The sequence below is a fragment of the Ovis canadensis genome, chromosome 3, assembly GCF_042477335.2.
Source record: "Ovis canadensis isolate MfBH-ARS-UI-01 breed Bighorn chromosome 3, ARS-UI_OviCan_v2, whole genome shotgun sequence".
Taxonomy (NCBI): Eukaryota; Metazoa; Chordata; class Mammalia; order Artiodactyla; family Bovidae; genus Ovis; species Ovis canadensis.
Genome location: NC_091247.1, coordinates 6,339,710 through 6,360,101, shown reverse-complemented (window position 1 = coordinate 6,360,101; position 20,392 = coordinate 6,339,710). Strand labels below are relative to the sequence as shown.

The 20,392-nt window shown below is 50.2% G+C and overlaps 1 protein-coding gene across 5 annotated transcripts in view; it reads left to right on the top strand.

Annotated features, from left to right (window-relative positions):
• The first annotated feature begins 6,970 nt into the window (after positions 1 to 6,970).
• HMCN2 (hemicentin 2) overlaps positions 6,971 to 20,392 on the top strand; it is a 171,453-nt gene continuing 158,031 nt past the window's right edge. For 4 of the 5 annotated variants that reach the window (XM_069582169.1, XM_069582167.1, XM_069582170.1 and 1 more), the window contains exon 1: positions 6,972 to 7,388. In XM_069582169.1, the coding sequence (XP_069438270.1) occupies positions 7,133 to 7,388 (256 nt within the window). In that variant the 5' untranslated portion in view covers positions 6,972 to 7,132. Of the gene's footprint in view, positions 7,389 to 20,392 lie in introns of all 5 variants that reach the window. The other variant, XM_069582171.1, reaches the window with a different exon arrangement.

The window sequence follows — 20,392 nt, the reverse complement described above, 5'->3', positions numbered from 1 at the left end:
AATCAGCTACACCCCAATACAAAACAAGAAGTTTAAAGTTTGAAAAAAAATCAGTTGCTCATGGATACGCAGATCTATCGCAGGACTCTCTTTTCTGTTCTATTGGCTGATTCTCCTTTCTTTTTTATAACTTGGAGGATAATTGCTTTACAATGTTGTGTTGGTTTCCATCATAGAGTGGCGTGAATCAGCCAGAAGGATATCATCTTTCTTTTTGCCCATGCCACTCTGTCTTAACTACTGTTGCTTTCGAATAAGCCTTCAAATCAGACAGTGACCTTGTTCTTTTGTGTGTGTCTTCTGAAAACAACCTAGCAGGAGATACCCTTCATATCCCCCTGGCCAGAATCGCATCCACTCCCATTCCTAGCTCAACCACTGTCTGGGGGACTGGGACCACAGGAGTGAGCTAGCCCATCAGAATTTCACTTGGAGAGGAGAATGAAGAGTAGGCACCTGAACCCAAAAGTCGAAGGTGAAAGCCAAGCTTTCCAGGAAGAAGTGGGGGAAACATTAGGGTAAGAAGCCAACAGTTTCTGCCCAAAAGCACAAAGCAGTTCAGTGGAATTTTTAATTAGGGGGAGAGAGAGAGAGAACAAAAGAATAAAAGGGACAGACAGGAAATCTCGACTCATCCTGGATATTCTTCCCAGCCACTGATGACAATGATAAAGGGGACATAGTGGCTCTAAGTGACAACAAGGCTTAGCATACCGCACAGTGAGCAATGACCGCTTGCCAATGAGGTGGGCTCCTTCCCCCTGATGACAGCACCAGGGGCTCACTGACACTTGAGCTCCATCTGGGGGATGATGGTCGGGTCTGGGTGGTGGGGAGCAATTCTTGGAGCCCTTGGCTGTGCTTTAGCTCCTTTCATTGCTCAGTCTTGGAGGCATGGGGATGAGCAACAGTTCCTGTAACTCTTAAGCTGCTCCAGTATTTCTTGGGACCATCTCAAACCATTCCTTAGGGCACATGTGACTTGGAGGCTGGTCCCACAGAGGGATGGATTCGGCAGTAAATCACTCAAGTGCCTGGCTGCCTGGAGCCGGCACACCACTGTGATGATTCTGGCTCCCCGGCTCCTTCTCCTCAGTAGCTCCATCTTCCTGACTGTTTATCAGTTCCTTCAGCTTCTTGCTAGTTCTGTCCTCCAGGGCTCTCACTCAATTCTTCAATTCCTTCTAGAAGAGAGCGGCAAGGCTTTGAGATGGTTCCTACCTCTCTGGCCCTGGGGGTGTGATCACACGAGGATGGGTAGACTTATCTACGAGATTGCTCCTCTCTCTCCTCTCATTTTCCCCGGGCAGTTTGGTGAAACGTGGTAGACTATGAGTTTATGGCATTTCAAAGATGCTGAGAGTCTGAAAGATAAGTCTGAGTCCAGCCCCAGGGCTGCCCACCAGGGTCCACTGTAGCTCTAGAAGTTCTGCTTGTTGGGACTCCTGTACAAGTCATTCACCCACGTTTCTGACGTAGCATGGAGTGGAGCCACTGATCACAGGTCTTAGACAAAGGTGGGTGCGGATGCCGAGTTCAGCCTGGACAGGTGGCTTTGCCTCTTGGAGCCTCAGTTTCCCCATCTGTCACATGAAGGGTAAGTATTGACCTCCGTGGTTGTTAGAGCAGATCTGAGGAGGCGTGATGCAGACTGCCTGGCACTCAATAAGGACGCGGCAAATACTCCCCATCATTAGTGTTTTTACTCTTTCAGAGGAAAAGAGCAGTTTCCCTCAGGGAGACCACTGGAGTGAGACAAGGTGAGAGGTGGGCGCTAGAATTACAGAGGCTTGGGACTTCCCTAGCAGTCCAGTGGTTAAGACTTCACCTTCCAACGTGTGGGTTTGATCCCTGGTCGGGGAGATAAGATCCCACATGCCTCCTGCCAGAAAAAGCAAAAACAGGAGCAATATTGTAACAAATTTAATAAAGACTTTTAAAATGGTCCACATTAAAAAAAAAAAAAAAAGAGAGAGAGAGAGAGAGAGAATGAGGAAAGCTCTAATATGGCTGAGACTAGGATGCATTTGGAGAAGGAAATGGCAGTCCACTCCAGTATTCTTGCCTGGAGAATTCCAGGGACGGAGGAGCCTGGTGGGCTGCCGTCTATGGGGTCGCACAGAGTTGGACACGACTGAAGCGACTTAGCAGCAGCAGCAGGATGCATTTAGGCAGTGGGGTGTGAGGAAGGGTAAGGAAGGCCCATGGGTGGGGAAGGGTCCACTTTTCTTGGGCCAGCCAAGTGTCTAGAGCCCCAGGTTTTGATCGAGCCCTGCAGCTGGTCTTGGATCCCAGTGTAGACACAGTAGGCAGGCCTGGATTCCCAAGCCAAGGCTGAGAGTGGTGGGAGGAGCCGTGAGAGCGCATGCCTTCCTCGAGTGGATGGGCCAGACCCACGATGCTCTCCAGAGCAAACATGTGGTATGCTAGGAAACAAATAACCCCACTGAGACTGCTCCTTCTGGAAACAGGGGAAAAATGTGGATTATCTTGAGTTCAAAAATGTGGGCTCCCGGGCGGCCAGTAAAGTCAAGGTAGTGGGACAGAAGCTGATTGATGAGTTTGGTTATGTTTTCTCTGGCCTTTCCGTGCTCACACTCGGTGCTGTAAGGCCTTTCCACTTGGGTGACCATGGTTACATTCTTGGGGAGTGCTGAGCACCCGGAGGGGCTCAGTGGGGGCATCCTGGATGCTTGGTGCCTGCCAAAGGCTCCTTTCCATGGTAAGGGGGAAGGGAGAGAGAGGCTTTGCTATGATGATTGCAGACAAGTTCCCTTGCCTCCTTCCTATGTCTCCAAGGGACCCTGGAAGTGGTTCTAGATGTTGGGGGGCTGCAAGAACCACTGGAGGTCATCTTGTCGGTCCCCTCCCCCCTCCAAGAATCCTAAAAATGGGGAAATGAGAGCCAGAGAGGGCAAGAGCCTCCTTGCTCGAGGTCACCGGGCTATCTGGGGACTCAGATCCATGGTCCCACGGTTCTGGCAATCTGCCTGAGAAGCATCTTGCTTTCTGTGGTTCCTGTCTGCTCTCAGCTCCTCTGGGGAGAAGGCTTACAGCTTCTTGGCATCTGCCAGCTAGACGCTTTGAACTTGGGCTTCTGTGACCTTTCTGAAAGGCAGACTGGAGCAGGTTGCTTCCCAAAGGGCTGTCTTCAACAGCTCCCAGGACCTCTGCAGAGACCCCCACATGTGCCCTTTGTAAGATACGTGAGGCCCTTCACGAGCCGGCCTCTGTCCTCTCCTCCGCCATTGCTCTCCAGCCGCACGGGCTAGCAGTGGGCCTCTCACGTCCTCCTGCCTTTGCACATGCTGTTCCTGCTCCTCAAATGCCCTTTCCTCCTGTTCTTGAAGGTTTCTCAGGCTGTCCCCGTGGCCTCCTCTGACCCCCTAGGCTCAGCCACTCCTTCCTCTGAGCTCCCAGAGCTCTCGATCCTTCCTCTATTAGCACTTATCTCATTGACTCAGAATGATTTGTTTACACGGCTCTTCTCCCCAGGGTAGGAGGCATGCCTTCCACATCTGTATGTCTTCCCTCCCCCAGCAGTGCCTAGCAGAGTGCCGGAAGCCCAGCCTGGGCTCAGCCGGTGTACGTGGAGTGAATGGCCACGGGACGTGTGTGTCCCCAAAGGTCCCCCTGCACGCGGCCTGGAACGTCAGCGCCTGTGAGCCGTGCCTGGCTCCTGGCTCCTGTCCCCCTTTGCCTTCCCACAGCTGGGGCCTCTCTTCTCCTTCCAACAGCTGGCCCAGCCCTGCCCAGACTCGGGGGCCAGCCACAGCCTCGCCCAGGGAGATTTAAAGAGCCCGTGTTCAGACGTGCAGGTGACTCAACCCCCCATGAGCTCGACCACGAGTTCTGTTGTCATCTGGGTCTAGGCTCTTGGTTCCCACCACATCCCATGAGACAGGTAGCGCCCCAGGGACCATTTTCCCCAGATCTTAGTCCTTCCTATGAAAGAGTCTAGAATTAAGTCCTCCTGGTCTAGCCCTGGTTTAGAACTGAGTCCCCCTGGTCTAGCCCTGGTTTGGAACTGAGTCCCCCTGGTCTAGCCCTGGTCTAGAACTGAGTCCCCCTGGTCTAGCCCTGGTCTAGAACTGAGTCCCCCTGGTCTAGCCCTGGTCTAGAACTGAGTCCTCCTGTCTAGCCCTGGTCTAGAACTGAGTCCTCCTGGTCTAGCCCTGGTCTAGAACTGAGTCCCTGAGGATATGTGTCGCTTTCCTTCCCATGGCCAGCGCCCAGCCACTGGGCCTCCCTGATACCCGCTGGCCCATTTAGGTGGCAAACCTTCCCTGGGTGCCTAGCATGTGCAGGTACAGGGTCTCTGCTGCCACGGAGCTCACAGTAGGGGTGGGAGGAGCAGGGATGACACTGGTGATACCAGTAGGCAGTGCTAGGACAAGAGGTCAGACAGGGGCTCTGGGGTCACAGAGCAAGGTGCTGAGGTAACCTCAGAGCTGGGGTCTGAGCTGAGATGGAGGGGGCAAGGAGATGTTACAAGGAGAAGTGGGGGAGGGGAGCATCTTCCTGGTTCAGCACTCCAAAAGGGCAGGGTCTGGAGAAATCTACCACCATGCCCCACATACAGACCAGAACCTTCCGTCAGGTCCGTGGGGCTGCCTGTGCCTGTCCTGGGAGCATGATGTTCTCAGGGGAGGCACTGAAAAGTGAGAGAACTATGGCTCCCTCCCATGGCGCTCCAAACCAGGCAGGCCCACGAAAGCTGTTTCTCCTTTATTTTATTGTTTAGCTGCTAAGTTGGAAAAGGCAATGGCAACCCACTCCAGTACTCTTGCCTGGAGAATCCCTTGGATGGAGGAGCCATCGGGTAGGCTGCAGTCCATCCGGTCGCTAAGAGTTGAACATGGCTGAGTGACTTCACTCTCACTTTTCACTTTCATGCATTGGAGAAAGCAATGGCAACCCACTCTAGCGTTCTTGACTGGAGAATCCCAGGGACAGGGGAGCCTGGTGGGCTGCCGTCTGTGGGGTCACAGAGTCGGACACGACTGAGGCGACTTAGCAGCAGCAGTGGTGTGTGACTCTTTTATGACGCCATGGACTGTAGCCCGTCAGGGTCCTCTGTCCATGGGATTTCCCAGGGAAGGATACTGGAGGCGGTGGCCATTTCCTTCTCCAGGGAATCTTCCTGACCCAGGGATGGAGCCTGCATCTTCTGCATTGGCAGACAGATTCTCTACCACTGAGCCACCTGGGAAGTCCTTTATTTAGTCAGTCGATATTGAGTGAATCCCCACCATGAGCCAGAGACCAGGCTGGGAACTGGGGTGGGGGAGGCTGATCTGGGGAACCAAGATGCATTCCTGCCCTCAAAGGACTCATGGGCCAGTCAGGAGAGAGGTATATTAAGAAGCCGTGAGAGCACAGCATGGGGTTAGCAGTGGTGGGGCCCCAATTCTCTCCAGGTGGTGGGAGGAAGCCCTGTCTGGGAAAGGATGGCCACAGGGACCCAGACAGCACCACGAGGATCTCACTTGTGTCCCAGAACCCTCCTGTGGGAGCCAGCAAGACTGGTGGGCAGAGGGATAGCCCCACCACCTGGAGTCATCAGATGACCTATGGACAGTGTCTTATAATGCTTAGCAGAGGCAGCAGAGCCCAGGGGGTTTGGGATCCTTCTAGTCGAGTCTCTGCTATTTGAGAGCTGAGTGATTTTGAGGCAAACGACTGGGCTTCCCTTTACTCATCTGTAAAATGGGTTCTGTTAATGTATGGATGTGAGAGTTGGACTGTGAAGAAAGCTGAGCACCGAAGAATTGATGCTTTTGAATTGTGGTGTTGGAGAAGACTCTTGAGAGTTCCTTGGACTGCAAGGAGATCTAACCAGTCCATTGTAAAGGAGATCAGCCCTAGGTGTTCTTTGGAAGGAATGATGCTAAAGCTGAAACTCCAGTACTTTGGCCACCTCATGTGAAGAGCTGACTCATTGGAAAGACTCTGATGCTGGAGGGATTGGGGGCAGGAGGAGAAGGGGATGACCGAGGATGAGATGGCTGGATGGCATCACTGACTCGATGGACGTGAGTTTGAGAGTTGGTGATGGACAGGGAGGCCTGCTGCTGCTGCTGCTAAGTCACTTCAGTCGTGTCCAACTCTGTGTGACCCCATAGATGGCAGCCCACCAGGCTCCCCTGTCCCTGGGATTCTCCAGTCAAGAACGCTAGAGTGGGTTGCCATTTCCTTCTCCAATGCATGCAAGTGAAAAGTGAAAGTGAAGTCTCTCAGTCCTGTCCGACTCTTCGAGACCGCATGGACTGCAGCCCACCAGGCTCCTCCATCCATGGGATTTTCCAGGCAAGAGTACCGGAGTGGGGTGCCATTGCCTGGCGTGCTGCAATTCATGGGGTCGCAAAGAGTCGGACACGACTGAGCGACTGAACTGAACTGAACTGAACTGAATGCCTCCCTCCCGGGTTGCAGCCAGCCCCTGAGGAAATAGTAACTACGTGATAAGGCTTAGCAACGTAGTTGCTGCTCAGCTTTCGTGGGTTGATTGTATTAACCGTCCTAATAGACGATAACTGGGAAGCACACATCCCTGTGGAAAGAAAGGGAGTTGCATTTTGTGCGTGTGTGTGTTTGCGTGTGTGTCTGCCTCTCGGAGAGTTTTTAGGGGATTGGGTGCAGGGAGCCACAAAAGCTAGGGCCGTGGGCAGACCTCCAGGGCAGGGGACGCGCGGTCCCCACTCCGCTCCTGCCCCCCTCAGCGGGGTGCGCGGTCGGCGGGAGGCGCAGGTGTCCAGTGGGTTCCGCGCGTCCCCGTCCCTCGCCGCCTTGGCCGGGCCCCAGCTCCCTTCTGCCGTCCGCCCCGCGTCCTCCTCTAACCTCGGGTCTGGACGGCGGAGCAGTGGGGCCGGGAAAGTTTGAGTCACGGTGGGGGGAGCCGAGGAGGCGGGCCCGTGACCCTGAACGGGGTGGGCTCTAGGACCCGCCTCGGGCTCCCAGCAGGGGGACCCCGCCGCAAACACAGGTCCCGCGCGCACCGGCCGCAGCGCGACGGAGCGAGGGGCCGGCTGCAGCGCTCGTCGGGTGGCCGCTGGGTGCACCAGGGCGGTCGCGCTCCACAGGACCCGCGAGCCTCCACCGCGGCAGCCGCGGCCCCTCGACCGCGCTCAGCATGAGGCCCCGGGCGCCGCTCCTGCGGCTGCTGCTGGCGGTCTCCGCGGCCACGGCGGCGGTGGTCGGCGAGCCCGGGACGGCGCTGCCCCTTACCACGGGGGGCGCCACCCTGGCCATCGTCTTCGACGTCACCGGCTCCATGTGGGACGACCTGATGCAGGTGATGGACGGCGCCTCGCGCATTCTGGAGCACAGCCTGAGCCGCGGCAGCCGCGTCATCGCCAACTACGCGCTGGTGCCCTTCCACGACCCAGGTAGCGCCCCCCGCGCCCCCGGCCTGGCGCCCTGGCTCCGTGCGCTCACCCGCCCGCCCTGCGCCCGGGGCGCACTGAACGCCCGCGGGTTGCACTGCGGCCCGGCAGGGGCGCCTTCTCCACACATCCGCTCTGCACCTAGGGCAGGCCTCGCAGACGCTGCGTCCTCTCCCAGCCCCCTACCCGCAACCCGAACCTGATCTCCCCTTCTCCCGCGCCTTCCCGCCCGCGTAGTCGGGTGGGTGATGCAGAGGCGCGCGCACTACCTTCAAAAGCCGCGCTGTGCGACTGTGCGGCTTCAGCAAATAACCTTCCTCCCGGAGCATCACAGGGTGAGAACCACCTCCCAGGCTCGCTGAGATGTTGAACTGGGGCCTTGGTGTCCAGGGCCTGGCCCGCGCGCGCCTCCGCTGGATTTGCCCTGTGGTAGTTCTTAGACTTGGCTCTATCGTGGGATTCGGGGGCCAAACGCTGCATATTGCCCCTCACCTGTTCTCGAGAGAAAAGCAGCAGCCAAGTGGCATCCACCTACCCCTCACTGCCAGCACCCCCCTACCCCCACGTCACCCTCTCTCCCCTGCGGGCAGCACCTCGCCCCTACCTTTCAGCTCAGGGTTAAGGCCATGCCCTTGAAAGGCTCCTGGGAGACCCCGCTGTGGGCAGTTTCAAGGCAAACAGCTGGGGAGCTGTGCGCTCAGACTCCCAACCTTGGAAGTGGCAGGACTGCTCGTTCTCCAACATTTTTGGTGAAAAACTTCAGACTTACAGTAACATAGGGAGAAAAAGAAATACATGAACACCTGTCTGCCCACCACTCAGATCCCAAGATTAATTTTACACAGTTTTGCCGTATCTCTCCATTAGGCACCTCCCTATTCAGAAGCATAGCTTTCTAAAGCCAAAAACTAAACTAAAAATAGCAGAGTTTTTTGCAGAATTGTACTACAAAGTGTTCTTGTTAGGAGGAAATGCACCCAAGTCTGGATGAGCTAGGAAGCCCTGTTAGAAGCCCTGTTTTCCTTGATTAATCACAGCATCATTAGAGATTTTTGAAAAGCCAGGTAAGGGAGGGTGTGACATAATCTCTTACAGCCCTCAGGCTGAGTGTGGAGTCCCTCCGCATCCTGGAGCTCTGGGCTCTGTAAAGCTCTGCAGCTCACAGCCCAGAAGCCAGGGGTCTAGAAAGATTTCTGGGAACAGCAGAAGCTTGGCTCCCACCTGGAAGTCAGGAAAGAGCAAGGTTAGGGGAATTGTGACATCATGGGGTGTGCGGTGTGTTCTGGGGGCTTCAGCTCAAACAGCTCATCCTCTGTCCCCCTAACTTTCTCATTCCCTTTCTGGGTCATTTTTGTGCTTCCAAAGATAATGCATTGAAAGGGCTTAGCGACCATTTAATCCACCCTTACTCTTACAATTGGAGAGACTAAGGCTCTGGACACAGACAGGACGTCCCCAAAGCCACCTGCCAGGCTGGCATAATTTCTGATTGATGCAGTGAACATGAGTTTGAGCAGACTCAGGGAGATGGTGAAGGGCAGGGAAGCCTGGTGTGCTGCAGTTCCATGCGGTCACAAGGAGTTGGACATGCCTGAATGATTGAACAACAATAACCCATATTTGTCTCTAAAATGCTTGCTCCACTGGCGGGCAGGAGAGCAGCCTGTTGGAAGTGGATACAGTGTCCTGGGCTCCATAGTGTCTTCACCGTCCCCTCTCTGGCCATCGTCTTCTTGAAGCCCTCGTTCCACCCCCAAGCTCTCCTCTCTGGATGCTGAGTGCATGCGTGACCCTCTAACCTTCACTCCATCTTCTGCAAAGCAAAAAAATCCCATCCCCCTTTCCCATCTCTGCTTCCCAAACCATGCTCCCTACAGACACCCCAGGTCCAGTGGAGGGGGAACCTCAGTGTTTATTGAGCCCTTGCTGTATGCACAGTCTTGTGAAGCTCTCAGTGTGAAGCAGGCAGGGTTCACGCCAAGGAGCCAGCAGCCTGCTGGTGACAAGATGGGCAGAGGGTAGCAGGTATCCCTCCTGACGGCTCCTGACTGTTGGTTAGTGTGGGAGGGGACTCATCAAAGGCTCTCTGAGGAAGCAGCATTGGAGCAGGACCTGAGGAAGACGAAGGGAAATTGACCTGCTGGGGGATGCTAGGTGCCAGGGATGCAGAGGGATGGAGGTCTTCCTAAACACATGGAGCTCGCTGAGTGGTGGTTGACATGCTGGGGCAGGTGTCTGTGGATGTGGAGCCTGGGTGCAGGAGGGTTGAGATGGGGCAGCCGGGAGAGGTGAGATTGGTCCAGGCTGTTGTTAGTGAAAGGTAGGGTCTGGCTGCTTGCTGCTCAAAAGCCAATGAACAGGCTGGGTTGGTGGAAAGGAAGGTTTGCTTTATTTCAGATGCTGGCAACTGGGTGGGGGAGGGTGGACGTCCGTCCAGAGGTCGACACCCCTCCACCCCCAACCACCACGGACAGTCACTGGAGAAGAGCTTTTGTAGACGGAGGGAGGGGCTGCATGCAGAAAGAGCACAGTCGGCTCTGACAGTCATCTTGAAACTGGTCATCCGTGGTCTGACCAGCATCATCTTGGTTGTTTTGGGTACGGTTAATCTTCAGTTCCAGGGTTGGTCTGTTGCCATTTCTTGGAGGCACATTCTCAGAATTGGGGCAGCTTGAGTCATGGCTACAGACTGGTCATCATGTAGTTAACTTCTCCACCTGGTGGGGGTTTCAATATCTACAAGACAGCTCCCAGGATATGGCTCAGAAAATTATCTAGAGACTTTGAGAAGGAACCAAAGGTCTCCGACTATCCTTGATGAGCACATTATTATTATTCGGTCTCCTTTGACTGGTTCCCCTTATTTCTGCATATTCACACTTCTCTGATTAAACTTATTCTTTGACTAACCTTTTTCCACAGAAAAAAGGCAGGCAGAGGACATGGGCGGGGGTGGGGGGGCAAGGACCATAGTGTCCTGCTCCATTGCACTATGACTGTGGAACTGAGGACTCTTAGATCTCCTTTTATGGGCTTTGAGCAGACACTGAGTGTTTCTGAGCAAGGATTGGAGCTGGGGTTTAGGTTAGGCTGTGTCTTTTGACTCGGCCAGTGGAATTCCCTTTGGTGGAAGTGGGGCTGAGAGATTGGGGTTATAGCTGACAGTTCCCTGCTAGCTCAAACAGTAAAGAATCTGCCTGCAATGTGGGAGACCTGGGTTTGATCCCTGGGTTGGGAAGATTCCCTTGGAGAAGGGAATGGCTACCCACTCCAGTATTCTGGCCTGGAGGATTCCATGGACAGAGGAGCTTGATAGGCTACAGCCCACGGGGTTGCAAAGAGTCAGAAGCGACTGAGTGACTTTCACTCACTCACTCACTCACTCACTCACTCAGGTCCCAGGGCTGTGTACTGGGAGGGTCTTCCTAAAGGAAACCTCTACATTAAACCCCAGAGACCACACTTTGCGAGGCAAGTTTCAAGTGGTTCTGGGTGGCACATGCTTCAAGATAAACCAGAACCTATGCTTTGGAAATGTTTTTTTTTTCATGAAAAAAAAAAAAAAAAAGATATGTTCCCAAATGGCAGAGTTAGACTTTTGCTAATGGTTTTCTTTTGGCTGAAATTTAGGTTGTTTTCAGTTTTTCTCTATTAAAATGTCGTAAAAAGCACTCTGGTGTGTAAATCTTTGTCTGCATCTTTGATTGGTTTTTTCATTGGATTAAAGTTTTGGAAGCAGAATTCCTAGGTCATTATATAAACATACTCGGGGGTGGTGGTGAGGAGCACGGGAAACTCTTCAAATTGTTTTCCAAAATGTTTTGGAAGTTTAAACTTCTACCAGAAGCATCCGAGGGGACCGTTTTAGAGCAGCTACCCTCAACCGTAGTATGCTGTGTGTGTTCAGATGCTCAGTCTTGTCTGACTCTTTGCAACCCGATGGGCTGTAACCTGCCAGGCTCCTCTGTCCATGGGATTTTCCAGGCAAGAATACTGGAGTGGGTTGCCATTTCCTTCTCCAGGGAATCTTCATGACCCAGGGATCAAACCCTTGTCTCCAGCATTGGCAGGCAGGTTCTTTGCCGCTGAGCCACTGAGGAAGCCTGGACAGCTAATAAACTGGAAAGGGGCATTGTATTTTTGTTTTTTTGTGTGTGTTCAGTCGCATCTGACTCTTTTTGGCCCCATGGACTGTAGCCCGCCAGGCTCCTCGCTTCATTAAATTTTCTAAGCAAGAACACTAGAGTGGGTTGCCATTTCCTGTTTCAGGGGATCTTCCAAACCCCGAGACTGAACCCAAGTCTCTTGCATTCCTCCACTGACAGGCAGATTCCTCACCTCTAGTGCCACCTGGCAATCCCCCAGCCCTAGGGATTAGGATAATAATATTCCACCTCCCCTTAATTCTAAAGATGGAGAATGATCTCTACTGATTTCAATTGCTAGTGAGTTTCAGTAAGTTCTCAAGTGTTCACTAGATTTCTTGTGTGTGTGTGTGTGTGTGTGTGTGTGTGAATTTCTTCTTTGGTAAATTTTCATTTCCTTTACTCATTTTTCCGTTTGAGATTTTTAGTGGTCTTCTTATTAGTCAGTATGAAGACTTTATATTGATGATGTTATTGCTTTTTGTTGTATGGTTTTGTATGTTGTCGCATTTTTCCTGATTGTTCACCTTTTAATGTTTGTGGTTTGTTCTAGGTTTTTTCATTTGTTCTCTTTTTTTCTCTTTATGTTTACTTTTTAAACCTGGGATTAAAACAAACAAACAAACCGGCATATGGTATGAAAAAATACCTTGATGTGATTCTTCTAGAACAAGATAATGGTTAGGGTACATTGTGTCAGATATTCCCCTCTTTTTCATTCATTTGGATCCTGTCTTTATCCAAAATTACTTTATATCAATTATTTATCTTTCCATTCCGTCCTGTTGTATGACCGTTCTTGTGCCAGGGGGACACTGCATTCATTATTTGGGTTCATAGTGGGGCAAATCCTTCCTCCTATTCTTTAAAAAAAATTTACCCCCAGCCTTATTGAAATGCAATTGACACATGATATTGTGTTAGTTTAAAATGCCCAGTGTATTGATTGGGTACATTTGTATATTGCAAAATGATAACCACCGTAGCATCACCACCGTAGCATCACCACCGTAGCATCGGCTAATGCTTCCAACTTGTCACATAATTGCCATTTCTTTTTTGTGGTGAGAACTTTTGTGCTCTACTTTCTTGGCAATATTCAAGTACATAATACAATATTATTAGTGATAATTACTATGTTCTGCATTCAATTCCCAGAATTGAATTGGGAATTCATCTCATAACTGGAAGTTTGTACCCTTTGACTAACATCTCCTTATTTCTGCTACTCCCTGACTCCTGGAAACCACTTTTCTCTGTTTCTATGAATTTTGGTGGTTTTTTTTTTTTTTAGATTCTCTATATAAGTGAGATCATACAGTATTTATCTTTCTCTATCTGACTCATTTCACTTAGCATGATGCCCTCAAGGTCCATCCAAGTTGTCCCAAACAGCAAGATTTCTTTCTTTCTTGTGGTCAAATAATTTTCTGTTGTGTGTGTACGCTGTATCATCTTTATCCATTCACAGCTGGCCACTTCAATTTTTATCTCTTTTGCCACAGTGTGCAGAAGGATCTTAGTTCCCTGACCAGGGATGAAACCAGTGACCCCTGCAGGGGGAGCGCAGAGTCTTAAACCAGTAGACCACCAAGGAAGTCCCTGCAGCTTAAAATTTTTAATGAACTTTACATTTTAGAACAGTTTTAAATTTACAGAATTATTGCAGAGATAGTACAACAGTTCCCACATACCCGACATCCAGTTGTTTCTGTTATTACCATCTTCCATTATGATGGTGCATTTATCTCAACTGATGCTGGGAAAAAGTGAGGGCAGGAGGAGAAGGGGACGACAGAGGATGAGATGGTTGGATGGCATCACTGACTCAATGGACATGAGTTTGAGTAACCTCTGGGAGTTGGTGATGGACAGGGAAGCCTGGTGTGCTGCAGTCCATGGGGTCACAAAGAGTCGGACACGACTGAGTGACTGAACTGAACAACCCAATATTGAAACATGATTGCTAACTGCAGTCCATTCTTTATTCGGATTCCCTCAAATCTCCCCTAGTCTGTCTCAGGATGCCATCCAGGACCATGTGTTACGTGTGCCTGCCATGCGCCTTAGGCTTCTTGGTTGTGATGCTTTCTCAGCCTTTGTTTTTGATGCCCTTGACAGCTTTGTTGCGTATTGCCCAGGTGTTTTGTCCCTCCGTCGTGATTTGCCGGGTGTTTTCCTCCAGTTAGAGGGGGTAATGGGAGGAAGATCAGAAAGGAACAAGGCTGTTCTCGTCACATCATGTCAAGGGCACATGCTATCAGTGAGACTTATCACTGCTGACGCGGGCCTCGATCACCTGGCTGAGGTTGTCGGATGTCTTCATGGAAGCTTACTCTTTTCTTTCTCCCTTTCTGTTCTCTCCTCTTTGAGAGAAAGTCACTACATGCAGCCCACACTTAAGTAGGGAGTTGTAACCAACCTCCATGAATGTGGAGTGTTTACAAAAACTGTTTGGAAATCTTCTGCACGAGAGAGTGGAGTCCTCTCCATTTATTTGTTTATTCGATCGTTTGTATGTATCAGTATGGACTCATTGTTTTATTCTTTGGGTTGTAATCCAGTACTGCTGCGTTTATTTTGTTGCTCAAGTTTTTCCAACTTTAATCATCAGAAGCACTTTCATTTGGCCTGTGTGTACCTTTGACATACACTTACTGTTGTGAGCTATTTTTAAAAATTTTTCTTACTTACTTTCTGGCACTACAAGCTATTCCAGGCTCATATATTTCCTGCCCCAGTTCTAGAATTAGCAGTTTCTCCAAGGAACCCTGGTTCTGTTTATTAAAAGATGGTATTCGATGCCAGCATTAGACACCACCGCTTCCCAGGTGGCACAGTGGTAAAGAATTCGCCTGCCAGTGCAGGAGACACAGGAGATGTAGGTTCGATCGCTGGGTTGGGGAAATTCCCTGGAGTAGAAAATGGCAACCCACTCCAGTGTTCTTGCCTGGAGAATTCCATGGGCAGAGGAGCCCGGCAGGCTACAGTCCACGGGGTCATAAAGAGCTGGACATGACTGAACACACATCTCTCGCTTCTCTGAGCGTGAGGGGTCCTTGTTGCTACTGGGTTGTCACTGTTGCTGTATCTTTAGCTGACAAAGCAGGAGATACATGTTGTATATGTAACTTCTGTATGTACCTACAACTATTTCTGGATTTGCCATTTGTCTCTAGATTAAGCTGAACGTGTTCATTCTGCAGCCTCCAACTCTCTTTCATTGTCACGTGGATCCCGCTAACCTCCTGCTCTTGCTTCTCCATAGCCTCCCGCGCCGACAGTGACTGCTCTGGCCCTCTTCATCCGCCACCCACCATCACTGACATAACTGTTTGGTGTCAGTGCGGCTTTATGGTGGTTTTAGCAGAGCTAGCTTGCGCCCCGTGGAAAACAAGGGGACCGTTTATTAACAAGAGGACCATTCTTTTGCCTTTCGTCTTGTAGATGCAACTCATTTCCAGAGTTACTTGGCCCGGGACCTTCTTCATGTTCCTTTTTGTTCATCCTCATTTTAAAAATATTCTTGAACATGATTCTTTTCAGAAGAAAAGTAGAAAAACTTAGTCAACTTCCCCCCCAAATTTCCTGCTGTGATTTTGCTCAGAACTGTGTTAAATATTGATTGATTTGGGGAAGAATTATCGTTAAAAATTTTTTAATTTTTTCCATGTAGGAGTGCCGTGTGTGTGTTGTGTTAGGTCGCTCAGTTGAGTCTGACTCTTTGTGACTCCATGGACTGCAGCCCGCCAGGCTCCTCTGTCCATGGGATTTCCCAGGCAAGAGTGCTGGAGCTGATTGCTATTTCCTTCTCCAGGGGACCTTCCCACCCAGGGATTAAGCCCAGGACTCTTGTATCTCCTGCACTGGCAGGTGGATTCTTCACCTCTGCTCCATCATGTTTCTTTCTTTTTTTGTATATTTATTTCCTTTATTGAAAACTTGTAGTTTTTTTCCCTTATAGGTTCCACCCATTTCTTTTTAAGATCATCTGTAAATATTCGGGGTTTTGTATGACTATTTTGACCAGGACTTTTTTTCATTACATATTTTGTAAATGAGTATTGCTAGTGTGTTGGAAAGCAATTTATTTTCATATATTTATTTTGTTTCCAACTTTCTTACTAAAGGGTTTTTAAAAGACTAGCTCTAATTTTTTTTGAGGGAGTAATGTCTTGAGTTGTCTAGGTTGACAACCACACCCTGTTCAAATTATAATATTGTTTCCTTTTTTCCAATCAAAATTTTCACTCATTTGGAATGTTTTATAGTATTTAGCAGCTAGAGCTTTCAGAACAGTGTTAAGGAATAGTGATGGCTGAAGTGGGTCTTGTCTTTATTGTATTCTTTCTTGTTGGCTCTTGATTTGAAGTTTTCTTCATCAGATGGAGAAAGATACTCTCATTCTTAATTTACCAAGGGTAGAAAAAACACCCCCCAAACAAATAAGCCCCAGTGGCTCAGCGGGTAAAGAATCTGTCTGCAGTGGACGAGACATAGGACATGTGGGTTTGATCCCTGGGTTGGGAAGATTCCCTGGAGGAGGAAACGGCAACCACTCTGGTGTTCTTACCTGAAAAATTCCATGGACAGAGGAGCCTGGTGGGCTACAGTTCAAAGGGTCGAAAAGAGTCAAATACAGCTGAGCACCGAACTGAAATCTGACAAACAAAAAAAGCCAAATGAGGGTGGGTGCTCAATATTAGCCAGTGACTTTCTGCCTTTGCTGAGATGTTTGTGAGCTCTTTCGCCTGTTGACCTCTTGGTGTGATTCTTTCCTTCTTAACCATTTCCACATTCCTTGCTTAATAATCCACCATGACCAGGCAAGGATTATTCTTTGGTATACAGCTGGATTCTATTTGCCAGTGTCTTGTTTGGGACTTCTCCACTCATTTCAATATGTGTGATCAGTAAGTGATATTCTTTCTTTGTGCTCTTTGTCAAATTTTGACATCAAGGCTTAGCTCTTTCAGTAAATAACTAAAATTATTGTTTCCTCAAAAAATTACAAATTTAACACATGCTTGTTAAATGTTCTAATAACACTACTCTCAAGAAATGTAAACACTTTTAATATTTTGTGTGCTTCCAGACTCTCTGCGTGTTTCCAGACTCTCTGCGTGTGTGTGTCGTTCACTTGCATACATATGTACACTTCATTTTTTTATTACATAAAAATAAGATGATATTATACATACTGTTTTGCAAACTGATTTTCTGCCCCACATAATATATCATGGGTATCTTTTCATGTTAGGAAATAATAATCCACACCATTGTTTTCCTGACTACAGAAGCTGTTACAGGAAGGATCTTAATTTTTTAAATTAATTATTTTTAAATTGGGGTATAGTTGCTTTACATGCTGTGTTAGTTTCCGCTGCACAATGAAGTGAATAGGCTATAAATATACGTATATCCTCTCCCTTTTAGACCTCCCTCCCACACCCATTCCCCCGTCCCACCCCTCCAGGTCACCACAGGGCACCAAGCTGAGCCCCTTGCTCTCTGCAGGAGGCCCCAGCAGCTACCTGTTTTATACCTGGCCGTGCGCCTATGTCGGTCCCAGTCTTCCAGTTCATCCCCCCCTCCTCCCCCAACTGTGTCCACATGGAGAGATCTTCATGTATCTTCTCTTGACTTATCCAGCCATTCTCATATTGTGGAAAATAGGTTGTTTTGAGTTTCTTTACAATACACACGCACATTTGCAAAAGCATAGCTATTGGATAGATTCTCAGAACTGCAATCGCCATTGTTAAAGCATGTGAGCATTTTTAACTTTAATAGATATCAGCACACTGTCCTCCAAAAGTGCTGTACCATCTTGCCCTCTTACCTAGAGAGTATGACACTGCTTTTCCCAGCCTTGTTGGCATCCAGGGACATTACTCTTCCTGCTTTTGCTAATCCAATAGGTGAGAAGTGGTGACCTGTTTTAATTTGCATATGTTTGATTGAGGGTGAGTTTGAGCATCTTCTCTGGGTCACCAGGTGTCCTGCCAGCTTTCCGCAGGGAAGAGGTGGTTTTAGCTGGTCAGCAGCCAGGATTCTTGTCATTGTTTAGTCGCTCAGTCATGTCTGACTCTTTTGCAACCCCATGGACTATAGCCCACCAGGCTCCTCTCTGTCCGTGGGATTTCCCAGGCAAGAATACTGGAGTGGGTTGCCAATTCTTTCTCCAGGGGATCTTCCCGACCCAGAGATCAAACCTGTGTCTCCTGCATTGGCAGGTGGATTCTTTACCACTGAGCCACTGGGGCAGGAGCCAGGATGCAGGCAGGCAAAGTGAACGTGTTCAGTAGGCAGAATTGCCCATGAGGTGGGCTGACTTGGCTTCTTGCCGCATGCTCTAATGTGTTTGTGTATATGTGTGTGTGTGTGTACCAGTATATACTGTCATCCTGGAGTGACACTGCTGTTAACAAACTTCCCATCACGAAACAGATAAATCAGTCTTTGCTCTGAGCAGAAAATCCAGCCCTCTGACCTGTCCCCCGGTGTGTCTCTCCTTCGACAGGCTTGTCCTTGTCACTGAGGGTGTCTCATCAAAGTGCCATGTCCCTGCCTGAGCTTTCCAGCATGACTGTGCCAGGGCAGGGGTGTGGGGAGAGGAGCAGGCTGGGCATGCCTCCGGGAGGAGGAGCAGGAGGATGGGGACGCAGTGAGTCTGAGAGTGGGGAGGCTGCCTGCCTGGCAGGCCTGGGGTGGCTGAGTGCATTCGGTCCACCCGATCCCCAGGGACCCCTGACAGACTCACAATTCACTGGCTCCATATGTGATTCCCAGGGGATTGCCCAGGAAGGATGGGTCAGGCAGGATGCCAGTATGGGCTGTGGCACCTTCAGTCAGTCCCGCCAGGCCCCCAGAGAAGGGCCCAAGTCCATTAACCACTGGGTGGTCCCTGTAACAAAGAGGCCTGGGCTGCTCTGAGAGGTGGGGAGACAGGAGTGACCTTTGAGTTGAGATGGGGAAGGGCTGGGTATGGGCACGGTGGTGGCGGTTTAGTCACCAAGTCATGTCTGGCTCTTTGTGACCCCAAGGACTATAGCCCGCCAGGCTCCTCTGTCCATGGGATTTCCCAAGCAAGAATACTGAAGTGCGTTGTCATTTCCTTCTCCAGGGGATCTTCCCGACCCAGAGGTCAAACCTGGGTCTCCTGCCTTGCAGGCAGATTCTTTACCAACTGAGCCACCAGGGAAGCCCTGGGTGTAGGTGGCAGGGGAAGGGGGGTCCATGCAGAACCAGGGGTAGCACAGTGGGCAGAGGGAACAGCACAAACGATGGCTCTGAGGCTGGCAGGAGTGTAGATCCAAACATCTCCCTGAAGACGGGGGGACTGGCAGATGTGGACGCTCAAGGCAGAGCCTGAATCCATCATGTGATCAGGGCCCCAGGTGGCTCTCAGGAGACACGGATTCTAGATTCCTGGATGCCAAGGAGGAAGTCGAGGAAGGTTCTGAGGTTCTGGGGCTTCTTTAGCTCTTTGGACAGAACCACAGTTGCTTCCTGCCCTGCCTCGTCTGCCTTCAGCAGTGTCTTCAAGGGAGTCCATTCAGCCAGCCCCAGGCTCAGGAACTGTTGTAATCCTAGCAGGCCAGACGTCCTTTTCTCTGCCTTTTAGACATGGAAGGACTGAGTCCCGGGGAGGGGACACAATTTGCCCACCGTGGTGGCAGATGGTGGGACCCTGCGTGGAGCCGTTGCAGTTGGAGGAGGGGCCGTGTGCACACCCAGAGTGACCCCAGGATCTAAGTGCTGCTTTCGAGGAGGGGGGAAGCATCCCTGCAGCTTCCTCTCTGTAAGACCTTGGGCAGTTTGCTTTACCCACCTAAGCCCTTGAATTCTCATCTATAAAATAGAGATAATAAATAGGAAGCTATAGGTTGCAATATGATTTTTTTTCTGAGCAAATGTATATTAAGTGCCTAGGACAGAATCGGGTGCTTAATAAATATCAAAACAATGGTAGCTGTCCTTATCATCATTGTCACCATCATTCTGGGATTCAGTATAGCCAGTTATGTGGCTTTGGAGCTAATTATGTGGATTGGGACATTATTCTAGATGGAATTCTAGACATTATTCTAGAAGGACTTGGGGAAGAGTCCTGGACGTGAGGTCTTTCTGAGATTGGACCTCTGGTGTCTGACTGTGGCCTTGACCATTGGGAGGCACACAGTGGGTGAGGGGCTGGACCATCCATCACCCATGTGAAGGGCTGGGTGATGCTTCTTGTGCGTGATCCTCATGTCCCAGAGGCTCCACACCCTCCTCTTGTCGAGTGGAAAAAACTTCCCTATAGAGAGACGGTTCCGGGCCAGGCTTCTGGGGCTTGCATGCTCCAGGACAGCACAAGAGCCAAGGTCATGGGTTTAATCATCCCTGGGGCCGGCAAGCCCTGCTCAGAGAGACTGCATGCCACATCTGCCCAGCTGTTTGGCAACTGCCCACCTCCAGTCACGAACCTCGCTCCCCCTCCAGGAACAGGAATGAGGGGCTGGGGAACGAGCGTCAAGTGTCTGCAGCTTCATGCGTGGTTGAGAGCTTGGATCTGGGGTTGGACAGATCCAGGTTTGAATCCCATCTCTGCAACTTCCTCATTGTAAGATCTTGGGAAGTTTGCTTTCTCTTCCTAGCCCTTGAGTTCTCATCTATAAAGCAGAGATAATAAATAGGAGGCTATAGGTGGCTATATGTTTTTTTTCTGCAAATGTATATTCAGTGCCTAGAACAGAATCAGGTGCTTAATAAATATCAAAACAATGGTAGCTCTCCTTATCATCATTGTCGCCATCATTCCAGGAGACGGTATAGCCAATTATGTGGATTGGGACATCATTCTAGACGGAACATGGT